This window comes from Terrapene carolina, unplaced genomic scaffold (assembly GCF_002925995.2).
Source record: "Terrapene carolina triunguis isolate 2854851 unplaced genomic scaffold, T_m_triunguis-2.0 Scaffold42, whole genome shotgun sequence".
Lineage (NCBI taxonomy): Eukaryota > Metazoa > Chordata > Testudines > Emydidae > Terrapene > Terrapene triunguis.
The window spans coordinates 5,376,398-5,390,263 of record NW_020664393.1 but is presented as its reverse complement, the minus strand read 5'-3'; the positions used below and the strand labels follow the sequence as shown (position 1 = coordinate 5,390,263).

At 45.9% G+C, this 13,866-nt stretch overlaps 1 protein-coding gene across 1 annotated transcript in view; it reads right to left on the bottom strand.

Annotated features, from left to right (window-relative positions):
* The window catches only part of AK9 (adenylate kinase 9), a 177,920-nt gene that overhangs the window by 18,085 nt on the left and 145,969 nt on the right, over positions 1–13,866 (bottom strand). Inside the window, exons 30-33 of the mRNA XM_026656149.1 lie at positions 5,562–5,601; positions 4,247–4,448; positions 2,440–2,586; positions 1,250–1,470 (exon numbers count right to left, since the gene is read on the bottom strand). Of these exons, the coding sequence (XP_026511934.1) occupies positions 1,250–1,470; positions 2,440–2,586; positions 4,247–4,448; positions 5,562–5,601 (610 nt within the window). The remainder of the gene's footprint in view (positions 1–1,249; positions 1,471–2,439; positions 2,587–4,246; positions 4,449–5,561; positions 5,602–13,866) is intronic.

Below are 13,866 nucleotides of genomic sequence, written 5' to 3'. Positions count from 1 at the left end.
TTTATTCTCTCCTCGTATGGAAACTGTTCCATACTCCAAACTAATCATTTTTGTTGCCCTTCTCTTTACCTGTTCCAACTCTAGTAAATCTTTTTTTTAGATGGGATGACTAGAATTGCATGGATTTAAATAGTGGCATTATGATATTTTCTGTTTTATTATCGATCCCCTTTCCTAATGGTTCCTAATATTCTGTTAGCTTTTTTTGACTGCTGCTGCAGTCAGCAGATATTTTCAGAGAATTATCCATGATGACTCCAAGATCTCTTTTTTGAGTGGTAACAGCTAATTTAGACCCCATCATTTTATATGTATAGTTGGGATGTTTTTTTCCAATGTGCATTATTTTGCACTTATCAACATTGAATTTCATCAGTCATTTTGTTGCCCAGTCACCTAGTTTTGTAAGATCCCTTTTGTAACTCTTCACAATCAGCTTTGGACTTAACTATCTTGAGTAATTTAGTATCATCTGTAAATGTTGCCACCTCACTGTTTACCTCCTTTTCCAGATCATTTACGATTATGTTGGATAGCACAAGTCCCAATACAGATCTTTGGGGGACCCCGCTATTTAGCTCTTTCCATTGTGAAAACTGGCCATTTATTCCTACCCTTTGTTTCCAATCTCTTAACCAGTTACTGATCCATGGGAGGCCATTTCCTCTTACTCCATGACTGCTTACCTCGTCCCCTAGAGCGCTTTAACATAGTGTTATGCGTGTTAAAGCGCACTAGGGAACTTTTAGTGTGCACCAGCAGGATCTACATGGACCAATTAATGCATAACTCATTAGTAGGCTTTAGAAATACACCCCTGTAGAGTGCATTACTTCACCATGTAGACAAGTTCTTTGTTAACGTAATGTAAAATGGTGTAGACAAGAGACTCATGTTTAAAACCGATAGCATTAACCATGACCAACTAACATGTTCAGCCTCTATCTATGCAAGTTGTGTTTTGCATCACATTAGATAACATTAGTTTCTGACATGATGCATTTTCCCAGTGTAGTCAAGATATTCGATTTTTTTATAAGTACTATTTTCTTGTAAGACTTTTATTACTACTAAGTAACTAAAATGTGCTCTGAAACTTAAATCCAGCTTAAAATGTTTTTGCCTGGGCTTTATTGCTTTGGATAATTTGAAGCAAATTAAAATTGAATCTAAATGTGACACAATGGGTTCCTTAAATTACAATTACAAAGCAGCAAGCACTATTTTTAAACAGCAATTCTTCTTTTACCTTCTCTTATTCTTTCCAAATATGTCTGGATCTGTTTAATGATCACCTGAACTTCCTCAAATATTTTGTTCCAGACCCACCACTTGCTGCGGAATGCATCAACCACACACCAGTTCTGATGTTCCTTCTCATAGTAAGTCCTAATAGCATCAATTTGCTTTTTATAGCAGGAGTTCTGAATAGCTAGAATCTGTGAGCTGTCATGTATAGGATAAGGTGGACTGAAGAAAATAAAAAATAGCAATGATTTAAGAAACAGCGTTGACATAAGAAGAATCAAAAACATACAAAATATATATTTTCCCTGATGATGATTATCTGATTGAATGTCAAAATTTATACATTAGAGTTCACTATCAATATTTTTTTAATTATGCTTATTGAAACTATAGAGCACTGTTGAGGAAATACAGCTCTGTTATCAAGAATCGTATTGTCATTAATACAGAAAAAATTGTCTTTCGTTCTTATCATTACACAATTCTGAGGAATCAAGTGGAGGCTCCCTGCCTGCCGTGGCCCCACACCGCTCCCAGAAGTGGCCAGCATGTTTCGCGGCCCCTGGGAGGGGGCAGGGGGTCTCTGTCCTCCCTGAGCACTGACTCTGCAGTTCCCATTGGCCTAGGAGCCTTAGGGAAGGGGCGGGGCAGGGGGTGGGGCAAGGGTGTTTGGGTTTGTGCGATTAGAAAGTTGGCAACCTTATGTGAGTTCCGGGATCAGGGTAACCACCCGGCTCCCAGGGTCGCTGGCCCACAGGGCGGGGGGGGTGGAGTCCAGGCTGCCACTGCCCTGCCACCTGGCCCCTGTGGCCCAGGTTACGCATTGTGGGCCTACAATGTGTAATAAGTTGAGAAACACTGGTTTAGATAAATAATTTGTGCACTGTACTTTGGAGAAATGAAACATTACTCCTGACCTTTAAAAAGGCCTACAATTAGAACTCTTACTCAAGGAAAAGAGACAGATAATGTTAGAGTCAGTTAAGTATCAGTTTCACTGACACTAATAACTCTTTTGTGGGTGAATAATAAAATCCAGTAGCAAGGCTAGCAAATACAGTTTTTGGTAGTCACTTTCAGCAGTACTCAGATATTATTTTGATGAGGGACATATGAGTACTTAAATCGATACTTGAGAGAGATGATAAGATTTACATGGCTAAAATCATCACTCTTTGTTAGCATTGCTACCTGTCAGTGCTTTCCTTGTCTATCAGTGCTCTTCTAAAAAGCTCCTTTGCATCCACTTGTAACTCAAAGATTTTCACTGGAATTATTCTCATTGCTTCCAAGATGCTTACTTGTTTTCTTGTTACAGGATACCCATCAATAACAACTCTGTGTGAAAACAGAAACATGAATACAGGTTTAAAAAAACCTGTCAGTTCCTAATTTACCATTAAGACTAAACAGTAAATAGCAAGAACGTATTTTTAATTACAGCAAAAAAAGATACCAAGGGTGTGGTCCTGCCCCCTCAAGTAAGTGCACAAGAGATTTGCTATTATTAATAACAATTAGCAGCAGTATTACAGTACTGTCCAGAGACCCCAATCAAGATCCAAGTCCCATTGAGTGAGGGGTTGTACAAACCTATAGGAAGACACACCCTCCATCCCAGAGTTTACAATAAAATGTAATACAAAATATAAGAAGTGGATGTAACCAAAATTGGAGGGAGTGGAGGAGGTAGGCCAAGCATAAAAGTGTAGGAACACATGGTTACATAGCCTGGTGCCGTGCACAACTTGACAGTTCAGAGTCATTTAAAGTTGAGTTTTAAATGATGAGATCTTATCTACTTATTTATAGCGATCCACAATCCCCACTGGTCCTCTACATAATTAGCAATTTGACTGGAGCAGGATTAGGTTCCAAAGAGATAACATCTAAATCAACAACTGCTACCTTAACTCAAGGTCTGCCTAATCTATATTTGGCATTGGGGGGGCAAAATACACCTAAACATTTCAACACCTTCACATCAAGGGAAACTTATGCAATCCTGATCACAAAGCTCAACACTGCATGTCAGCGATCAATTAGGTGTTGTCCTGTCCTGTGAGAATTACCCTTCTTTGGGAGAGGAGCTGAAGCTTGCGGGAGAGATAAAGAAGTAGGATGATTCTTAACTTTGGTCAGCTTGGCAGGCAGTTCCATTCTGGGGACAGCCTACTAGAAATTTGGATTCCATAGAGGTTAGGGGACAGAAGACAGATTTTATTTGCTGGCTGTTCCTAAAAAAACAAAATGGGAGCACTGAACTGTCAGTCTGCAGTACCAGAGAGAAAAAAACTTGTGCAAGGGCAGAACAGGTACAGCGGAGTCCCAGAGCTCTATGGATAAGTCTGAGGGTACGTCCAGACTACCCGCCGTATCGGTGGGTAGCGATCGATTTATTGGGGATCGATATATCACATCTCGTTAAGACGCGATATATCAATCCCCGAACTCGCTCCCCGTTGACTCCGGAACTCCACCGGAGCGAGCAGCGGTAGCGGAGTCGACGGGGGAGCCGCGGCCGTCGATCCCACACCATGAGGACGGGAGGTAAGTCGGAATAAGATATGTCGACTTCAGCTATGGTAGCTGAAGTTGCGTTTCTTAAATCGACACCCCCCCCCAGTGTAGACCAGGCCTTAGTTGCCACTGGTATTTGTAGTAAGAGGTGCAGTCCTCATGTCTCAGACTGGGGGAGACATCAAAATTGAGAAAGAAACAGGAATTTTCAGTGTACAATGAAATACTGTCATTTTGGTTGAAAAAATATCTTTCAGAAAATGTGAAATATTAAAGGTAAAGGAGGAAAGTGAAATATTCTTACTTGAGAATTGTAGAAAATCATGCTGTGGACAGGACCAAAGGGTAACTTCTTAACAGACAAATGTTTGGTTCCATTGACACGTTTTAGTGAAACCACTTGTTTCATTATGGTTATGCAAATCAATCCTTATGAAAAGAATGTTATCTTACAAAAACAAACAGACAAACCTCTTACCCAGCAGTGCTGCACACATGATCCATCAGAGCCACTTCTAGAGCCTGGATGGCCAGTTCATCAGGTGCAGTCAGTCCTTTATGAAGATGCCACTTTAACATAAGTGCCAACTCGCTCTCTGGCTGATTATTTAACACTAGTCTTATAGCGTCTCCCACAGATAAGCGCATTAACCCATAGACACTTGCAAACTTCTTAGCAACTGAAAAATATTTTGTTTTTAACACTCAGTTTTCACTTAGACATTAATGCAACACAATGTTTTATTCACAAAATTTTGTTCATATTCCGTAAAACTATGACTTTCATAACTTACATAAATGTAGTATGCTACTGGTATAGAGCCAAGACACAGGACTTCTCAAAAATGTATTGTAGGTCAAGCTTGTGCATGTATGCATAAGTTAAAATGCATTAATATGCAGACATTGACACTGAACCCCCAAAAGCAATGTCTGCATTACTAAAGCAGTCACTGCTTAGTATAGGGCCGGGATTGGAATAGTAGGTACAGGATGTTACTTCTCCTTGTGCTCCCAACCAAGGGCATAAGGGGTGGAGCAGGCTGACCACCTCTACCACAAATAGCCATAGGATAAGGCTCTGCAGCAGAAGGGAAGGAGGGTGGGTAGTGAAATACAGACAGGAATCATACATCTCGAAGAAGTCCAGATACTGTACAAAGTAAGTAACTCTCTTTTCTTCTTTGAGTGATGGTCCCTATGGTTTTCCATTTGAAGTGACTCTCAAGCAATTTTCATTAAGGAGGAGGACACAAGGAACTCTGTTGTACCACAGAATGAAGGACCGCTCTGCCGAAGAGGCCTAAACCAAAGTGTAATGTCTCTCAAATGTATGAATGCAGCCCCACATTGCTGCTGTGCTGCACTGCAAATTTCTAGGAGAGGAACATTTCAAAATGAAGCTACCATTGCAGCCTGTGCTCTAGTCAAGTGAGCCTTCACGCCTTGAGGAGGAAGGGTCGAGCTCATAACACAGCAGGATGCAGCCCAATATCCATTTCAACAGTCTCTGTGAGGAGAGAACTTCTCCTCTCATGCATTCAGCAAAGGAGACAAACAGTTTGGGACATTTTCTGAAGGATTTCATCCTCTGTAGATAGAAGGCTAAAGAGCAATGGACATCCAGAGTGTGGAGCTTTCTGTCCTCTCTGGTGGCCTGGAGCTTCAGATAGAAGACACATATGTGGATGACCTGGTTCAGATGGAATTCTGCAATTAATTTAGACATAAACTTAGGATGTAACCTCAAGGAAACCTTATCCTTATGGAAAGCCGTATAGCCCCCAACTCACCTATACTTCTGGCTGAGGTGATAGCAACCAGCAATGCAACCTTCACAGGCAAATGAATGAATTAAATGAGTATGCCAGATCATCTTGGCTGGTTCTAAAATGGCCTCATTAATTGGCAGTGCCACCTTACTGGTACCAACGTTCTGGTGGACATTCAGTAGCTTATGAGGTATATCCTATACTTCCTCCAGGTGGTCTGGAATGAATCTGAAATCCTTCTGAGGAGCTCCTGGGTCTGTAGTCATTAGATGGTGGCAGTGAGGCTGGTGCAACCATCCCATCTGGGGACAACAATGATAACCTCACTGGGGCGAGCAGTTCTTCCTGGTCAGGGTATTCCTCTTCCTTAGATTGCTTCTGAGGGGTTTGAGGTTCTTCTCTGAAAGGGAAAGCCTGTCTTGACTCCTGGTGTGACCCCAGTAATGCCAGTGTGAAGAGTCATAGGGAAAATGAGGCAGTCTCCATGGAGAAGCGTACCTCTGGTCCTGAGTTGGGTAGTCCCTCCTATGAGCAAGGGAGGGGCACCACGAGATCTTGGAGCCTCTGTTGGGGCTGACCCCATGTCTTGATCGGGTGGTGAAGCTCTCCCACTGTATCCAAGCTCATTGGAGGAACAGAACATTTCTTACTGATAATTTCCTTTCTGCTAGCAGTGTCTCCCACAATTCCAGACATCTGGGCTACTCCCCCCCCCCACACTCTGCAGCTCACACAGGTGAATCAAAGATTTGGCACATCCTGGCCATCTCTCTTTGCTCCTAGTTGCCACCAGCTGAGTTATTCCAAAGCTATGAAAACGACTTATATAACAATATTAACAACAAATACTCCAGAGGTAACAAACTATGTACAGTAGACAAAATGGCCACGATAATGATCCCACATAATATCTGACCTTTGGCCCTTGAGCCATGTAGTGTAGGTAGGATTGTGGAAGACACTGCTACCAGAAAGGAAATTATCAGCCCAGTATCTCCCACAATTTGGGACATATGGGAAGTAGCAAGCAGTGAACAGATATAGAAAGAGTTACGGAAGACGTCACCAGGAGAAAGACAGAGAAGGTACCCCCACTTTGAAAGAATTGATCAAAGGGCAATATTATTTCTTAGCCACTGCCTGCAGCACCTTCTTGCCAAAGGAGGCCCCTGCGGATGACAGAAAGTCCACCCTATAGTGCATAATGAAGTGTTAATTGTTGACCAAGTGCTCGCTTTGCATATTTCTGAGGTGAATGCACTTGCTTGTTCTGCCCTCCACGAGGTTGCTAGGGCTCTTGTGGACTGCACTTTGATCCCTTCCAGAATAGGAAGGGCTTGTAAACCTCCACAATGAATAGCCTAATCCATCTAGCAGTGGACAATGTGGAAACTCATGAGTCCTTGGTATTTTGCATGGAAGGACATGAATAGGACTCCTGACCTTCTCATGGATTTGAGGTAGAGAGCTCTCCTGACATCTAAGGCGTGTCACATTTTTTCAGTCCGATGCTGTGGTCTTGGGCAGAACAAGGGAAGAACAACATCTTGGGAAGTGTGGAAGGAAGAGTTCATCTTAGCAAGAAATGATTCCAGACTTCTCGTGAATACATACTTTCATAAATAAGGCTGCTAGCTCTGACACTTGACTGCTAGATGTGATGGCTATCAGAAAGCAAGTTTTGAAGGGCAGGTAGAATGCTGGCCTTGAAGTCAGAGGTTCAAAGGGATGACTTATCAAGGCTCTCAACATGGGTGGTAGGTCCCCTTTTGGGAAGAGTGGTCTGTCCGCTGGCCTAGATAGCCAGACTGCTCTAAGAAATCTGGTTACCGGGGGGTTTCTGCTAGAGAGCTAGTGGATCCTACAAATGCTATGAAGAATAGACACTTGACGTGCTATGGTGCTGGGCTGAAGACATCTATTGATACCTTTTGGAGAAAATCCAAAATGGTTGGATTCTGGATTTCTGGTATTGACACTGCTCTTGGCACCAGCAACTGAATCTGGACCAGATAGAGAAATATGCTTTGTGTCAATATTCTCCCAGATGAAAGCAGTCTTTATGACTTTTGAGGACAGGCCCAGTGATACAAGTTCTTCTCTCTTAATAGCCAGGCTGCCAGTTGAAGCTAGGTCAGATCTGGGTGGAGAAAAAGGACCTTGTGAGAGAATGCCTGGTCCTGATGGAAGCTAAAATGGAGGCTCCATTTTCAGTAATATCAAGTCAGAAAACCAAGGTCTCCTGAGCCAATGGGGAGGTATCAGTATTTCTGTGGCCTGCTTTCACTTTATTTTCTGGACCAACTTCACTAGGAGTGGGAAGAGAGCAAGGCCATCTGCAGCCATCTTTGTGATAAAGCATCTGGTCCCCATGGATCTGGGGTCCATCTCCCTGGTGAAGTATTTTGGTCTCTTTGTGTTCATATGATTTACAAACAGGTTGGCTGAAGGGTGGCCAAACATCTGAAAAATGAGGTTGAAAGCTTCCCGATTCAGGTACCAATCAGAGTTGTTGATCCTGCAACTGATGAGCCAGTCTGCCTTTTGGTTTAAGTCCCCTTTATGTAGATCCCATTGAGGGAAAGGAGAAGCTGCCCTGCCCACCTCATTATTTCCATTGCTTCCATGTGTAGTGTGGGCTCCTTGCTCCCCCTTAGTTGTTCACATATGCAACTGTGGTCGTGTTGTCAGACTGAACCAGGAAGCGGCTCTCCTCTAGACATGTCTGACACCGTTTTCCAGCCAGCTTGACCACTCTCAGCTCTAGAAAGTTTATGCTGTGAGCTATTTCTTCTGTGCTCCAGAGGCCTGGCATCAGTCGTAAGAAGTAGAGCATCTGGAAGACATACTGGCATGCCTCTGCAAATGTTGGCTGGGGCTGACCACCATTTTAGGGGGCTGAACCCTGGCACTGGAACCTGCACTTGATCTTTCATGTGTTCTGGGGAGTGGTCCCCACCTTTACAATAAAGGCTTGAAGACTCCTAATGTGTGATCGTGCCCATAGAGTGATCCCTATACATGATGTGAGAAGTCCTAGCAATTGAAGACACAGTGCTATGGTAGGCCTCCTGCAGCTCTGGAACATGGTGATAAGATCCTGGGTTTTTCTAGAACCTTTATCGAGGTTTCTATGTCTACTCCCATAGTTATTCTGGTCGATGGAATCAAGTAACTTTTCTTGACTGATGATGAACCCATGCACTTCCAGGATATTCAGAGCCTGAGTTGTGGCTCTTTGCACTGTGGCCTGAGATGGAGCTCTGATCAGGATGTCATCTAGGAAAGGGTACAGGTGGGTACCTGTGACTTGAGTCTGGCTGTAACCACCACCATCTTTGTAAAGATCCTGTGGGCAGAGAACTGGCTGAACAGGAGTGTTCTGCGCTAATAATGCTTCCTGCCACATGCAAACCTCAGAAGTCTTGGCTCAGGTCAAATCCAAGCAGTGCTCCATTTGTAAGGCAGCCTCACCGGACTCAGCAGATGCTAAGTTGTGCCCAGGCTGCACCCCGCCAGCTGACCCTAACTCAATCAGTTCTCGGGGCTATGAGTCACATAGGCATGTGGGATCCCCTACCCACCAAAGCAGCCATAACTCCAACATGGAAAAAATGGACCAGGAAGCACAGAGCAGGGAAAGGCTCTGAAGACAAGGAGGACTCCAGCCAGCTGATTCGGGAGGAAGTCACAGGGGACCTCTGTAGAACAAAGCCAGGAGGCTTGTGGGACCACAAATCCCCACCATACCCTTCCACTTGTTGAGACTTTCTAAGTTGAGAATGGCTGTGATTGCCCTGTTGCATTTCTGAACAATGAAGAATATGAAATAGAACTCTGGGACTCTATCTTCTGAGGGAATGCTATCATTCTAATATCCAGAAGATGAGATATTTTGTTCTGGAGCAGATCACACTTTACAGGGTCGTTGGAGATGGGAGACTGGATGAAGAGCAGATGAGGTGGAGCCTGCAGCTTGAGGGAGTATCCCTGGCTCATCATGTGTTCATGGTTGATGCAAACCATTCCTTTGTGAAATGGAAATTCCGCCTCCTAGCTTCAGCCCTGGCCACAGGCCTGTGCAATCTTTGGCATAAAGTGGTACTGGGAGATGCAGAGCTTCCTCCATGAAAGTTGGCTCCAAGATTTTCCTTTGGAAAATCTGTTGTCCCTTCACTGATATCTCTGTGAGGACAAGAGATGAAAGGAGCACCTTTGTCCGAAGGCAGATCTGTATTCCCTCCTGAGAACACTTAGTGATGATGGGAGTGACTGCTTGGCTTCTGCTGCATTGTCAGCCACTACCTTGTCTAGCTGTTCCCTCCAAAAAGAGTGAACCTTTAAATCTGGCCGAGCATGGGATCTTCTTAGAGTGTGTATCCACCTTCCAGGGTTAGAGCCATTAGGTGGTGCCTGGCTATGAAGCTGGAAGTCATAACCCCGGCTGAGAACTTCATTGCATCCATTGAGGCATCAGCTACAAATGCTGTTGCTTGGGAAACTTTATTTAAAATGGAGCCAAATTCAGGATGATCTCTGTCCTTTAGGGTTCTGAGATCCTCCAGTCAGAAGACAGATCCCTTGCAAAGCAGATAGCTGTTAGAGATGCTCTGAGGGTGTCCAAGGAGGGCTCAAAATCTTTCTAGAAAGTGGCCTCCAATTTTCTATCTGTTGGTTCCTTACGGTAGAACTCTGCTTCTGAGGGAATGATCATATCCCTTGCTAGAGATGCTACAGCCATGTCTACCTGCAGGATCTCAGTAACAGGGGGCTTTGATTCCTGTATCTTATAGAACCGGAGGTCATTTTTATTAATGTGCTAGCCCGTATCAGTCTGTTCCGTCATCCCAGATCACATACTGGAAGGAGGAGTGCAGGGGAAATCATAGCTTCAGCAGAGAATTTCAAGGAGAGAAATTTACTCTGAGGCTTTCTCTCAGGAACCTATTCAGGTTGGACATGAATCAAGGAGAAAACCTTTCTGCCATGGCCTCAAACTTCTCAGGATGGAAAAACCCTATATTGTGTTTTCCCCTGGTCCTGTTTGTAGTCAGAGTCTGATACCTCACCTTCCTCAGGGCAGGTCTACACTACCGGTTAAGTTGATTTAACTCATGTCGCTCAGGGGTATGAAACCCTTCCCCCCCATCTCCCCCCTCGAGCGATGCAAGTTTCACACTGTCCATATCTGTGCTATGTCGGCAGGAGATGCTCTCCTGCTGATGTAGCTTACACTTCTCGCTGAGGAGTAATTATGCTGACCAGAGAGCACTCTCCCATCAGCTTAGCATGTCTTCACCTGACACGCTACCGTGGTACAGCTGCATCAGTACAGCTGGGCCGATATAGCACTGTAGTGTAGATTTGCCCTCAATGAAGGAGGGGGAGGAGGAAGAGGCATCCAAGGACTTTGTACCTCCTGGATTTTCTGTGCTTTTATTTCCCCTTTTTTCCTTTTTATATTTCTTTACTCTTTTTACGTGCTTTGCAGGAGTAGGAGCTCCCTGACACTTTGGAGATACTTTTTGCAGTTTGCCTTCCGTAGTGCCTGAAGTCCTCTGGAAAGTTCTCCCTCTGAGTCCTCCCATGCTGGGTCCCATTCCCCCAAGAGGGTGAGGGGGAAGGGACTCATTACTAGAGTCTTTCTGATTGAACTGGGAAGGGGGGGGGGGCCTTTAAGAGTCCTGCTTCTTTACCAAGGGCATTCAGGACCCACTTTAAGACACAGAGGGGTGAGGATCTGTGGTCCCACAAGCCTCCCCTCTTTGTTCTATAGTGATCCTCTGGGACTTACTCCCTGAGTCAGCTGCCTGGAGTTTTCCTCATCTTCAGAGACTTTCCCTGCTCTACCCTGTGCTTCCTGGTCCATTTTTTCCACACTGGAATTGTGGCTGCTTTGGTGGGTAGGGGATTCCATATGCCTGTCCAACTCCTAGCCACAAGAACTAACAGAGTTAGGGTCAGCTAGCTGGGTGCAGCCTGGGCACAGCTTATTGTCTTCTGAACCCAGGAAGGTGCCTCACAAATAGAGCACTGCTTGGATTTGATCTGGTGCTTTCTTGGCCTCTCTACCATGCATGGATAGGGGCAGAGGAGCCAGCAGGGAGATGCTGCAGCAGAGTCTCAGGGTGAATTAAACTTAAGCTTAAGACTGACCCAGGGTGGAGAAAAGAAGCTCACCAGTGCCTGAAAAAAAGTGAAAAAATAAAAGTAGAAATAAAAGGAGCAGGAACAGTGTAACTGCCAACTGACTGCAGCCAGAGACAGAGAATCTGGGGGCAAGTGGGAACAAAGGCGGCGTAGCCAGGGCATGTGGGACCAAGTCTCTGATCTGTTTGCATGAGCTGCAGATTGGAGGGGAGAAGCCCAGATGTCTAGAATTGGGGAGATGCTGGGCTGCAGAAAAGGAGGCTTTTATATTGATGGGTGGTACTGGTGGTTTTATTATGCCTTGACTGGTCAATGGTATGAGTCAGTGGTGAACCAATGGTATGGGGAAATCAGTACCGTGCTCCTTGTGAGCTACTGACACTCTTGTAATGGGGTGCGGAGTCCACATGACTTAGAGGGTGTTGGAGAGGAAGTCTTCTTTATGGATGAAGACTTACGTCTTCACTACCCGCTGGATTGGCGGGTAGTAATCGATCTATCGGGGATCGATTTATCGCGTCTCGTCTAGATCCCCGAACGCGCTCCCCATCGACTCCAGAACTCCACCAGAGCGAGAGGTGGAAGTGGAGTCGACGGGGGAGCCGTGGCCGTCGATCCCGTGCCGTGAGGACCCGAGGTAAATCGATCTAAGATACATCGACTTCAGCTACGCTATTCTCGTAGCTGAAGTTGCGTATCCTAGATCGATCCCCCACCCCAGTGTAGACCAGCCCTTTAGAGAGGGGTGTATCTCACATTTCTTTTAAGAGTGTTTGTCATATATTCCTCTTGGATAGTAGGTTGCAGGGCTGCTGCTAGCAGGTCAGGATTAAATTCCAGATTTGGACTGGCTACAGAACTTCCATCATGGAAACGGATACAAAAGATGTGTTCTTTTTCAGATACTTTAACACATTCCCAGCTATGCCTGTTGCCAGCTCAGGTAAGGTATGTTATACACAGCGCCACCTACTGGCTGTACATTATAGCAGTACATTAGGAGCACTGTAGCAGTTACTGTGTGATGGAATGCTAAAGCTGTATTATAGTGTACAGGGGAAGTTTTTTGGGCGTGTCTAAAAACTACTGGAAACTATCTAAAAACAGGTTTTAAAACTATGTACAACTAACTACAGTTTTTGAACAAGAATGCTAGCTAATGCTGCAGCCACTAAATAGGTTGTGTCTCAGACCAAGGGTGATAGAAAGGAACTGGAGAAGCCTAGCTCGCATGGTATCTTATGCCCTAAGTTCAGAGCATAAAGAGGAGAAGGGCACAGGTGCAGACCAATGTCACTGTCAACAAAAATCTTCTGGTCTCAGGCATGTGGAGCACATGTGCACCTCAAGCGGAACATACATAGGCACCTTCACTTGAAGAAGAATTAATTGTATTATTTTTTTCTTTTAATTGCACTGGTTGCAAAGAAACTGTTTACTAGTAAAGCAACTAGAGTGGACAGGTGAATCTAGCCCAGGGGTCGGCAACCTACGGCACACGTGCCAAAGACGGCACGCGAGCCGATTCTGAGTGGCACGCTGCCTGCCCGGTGAGAGGAGGAGGAGGAGGGGCGGAGGGGCCAGAAAGCGCCACGCTGGGGGAAGAAGGAGAAAGAGGGAAGCTTGGCTGCCGCAGGACCAAGCTTCTGCCTCCTGCCCCTGTAGGGGAGAGCGGTGGGGAGGGGGGGGTCCCGGCCCTGGCCCCCCGCCCCACTCAGCCCCCCCACCCACCGCTCTCCCCTGCGGGGGCAGGAGGCAGAAGCGTGATCCTGCGGCAGCCAAGCTCCCCCCCCCCACTTCTTCCCACAGCGTGGTGCATTCCAGCCCCTCCTCCTCCTCCTCCCCCCTCTCCCTGCCGGTGACGGCCCTTGCGAGGGGGAGCGGAGCAGAGCAGAGCCGAGTGGCAGCGTGCTCCCTGCTCCATAGAGCAGGCAGAGAGAGGTAGGGACGGGCCTTGGGGAAGGGGGTGGAACAGGGCATATCCCTCCTAGCCCCCTGCCATGAGCCGCTCGGGGCAGGGGGCTGGGAGCATCCCCACGAGCCGAGCACCCCAGCCTTCTGCCCTGCACCCCCCCACACCCTCCAGCCCTCTGCCCTGACCTCCCCCCAACACCCAGCCTTCTGCCCTGCACCCCCCCTCCAGCCCTCTGCCCTGACCTCCCCCCAACACCCAGCC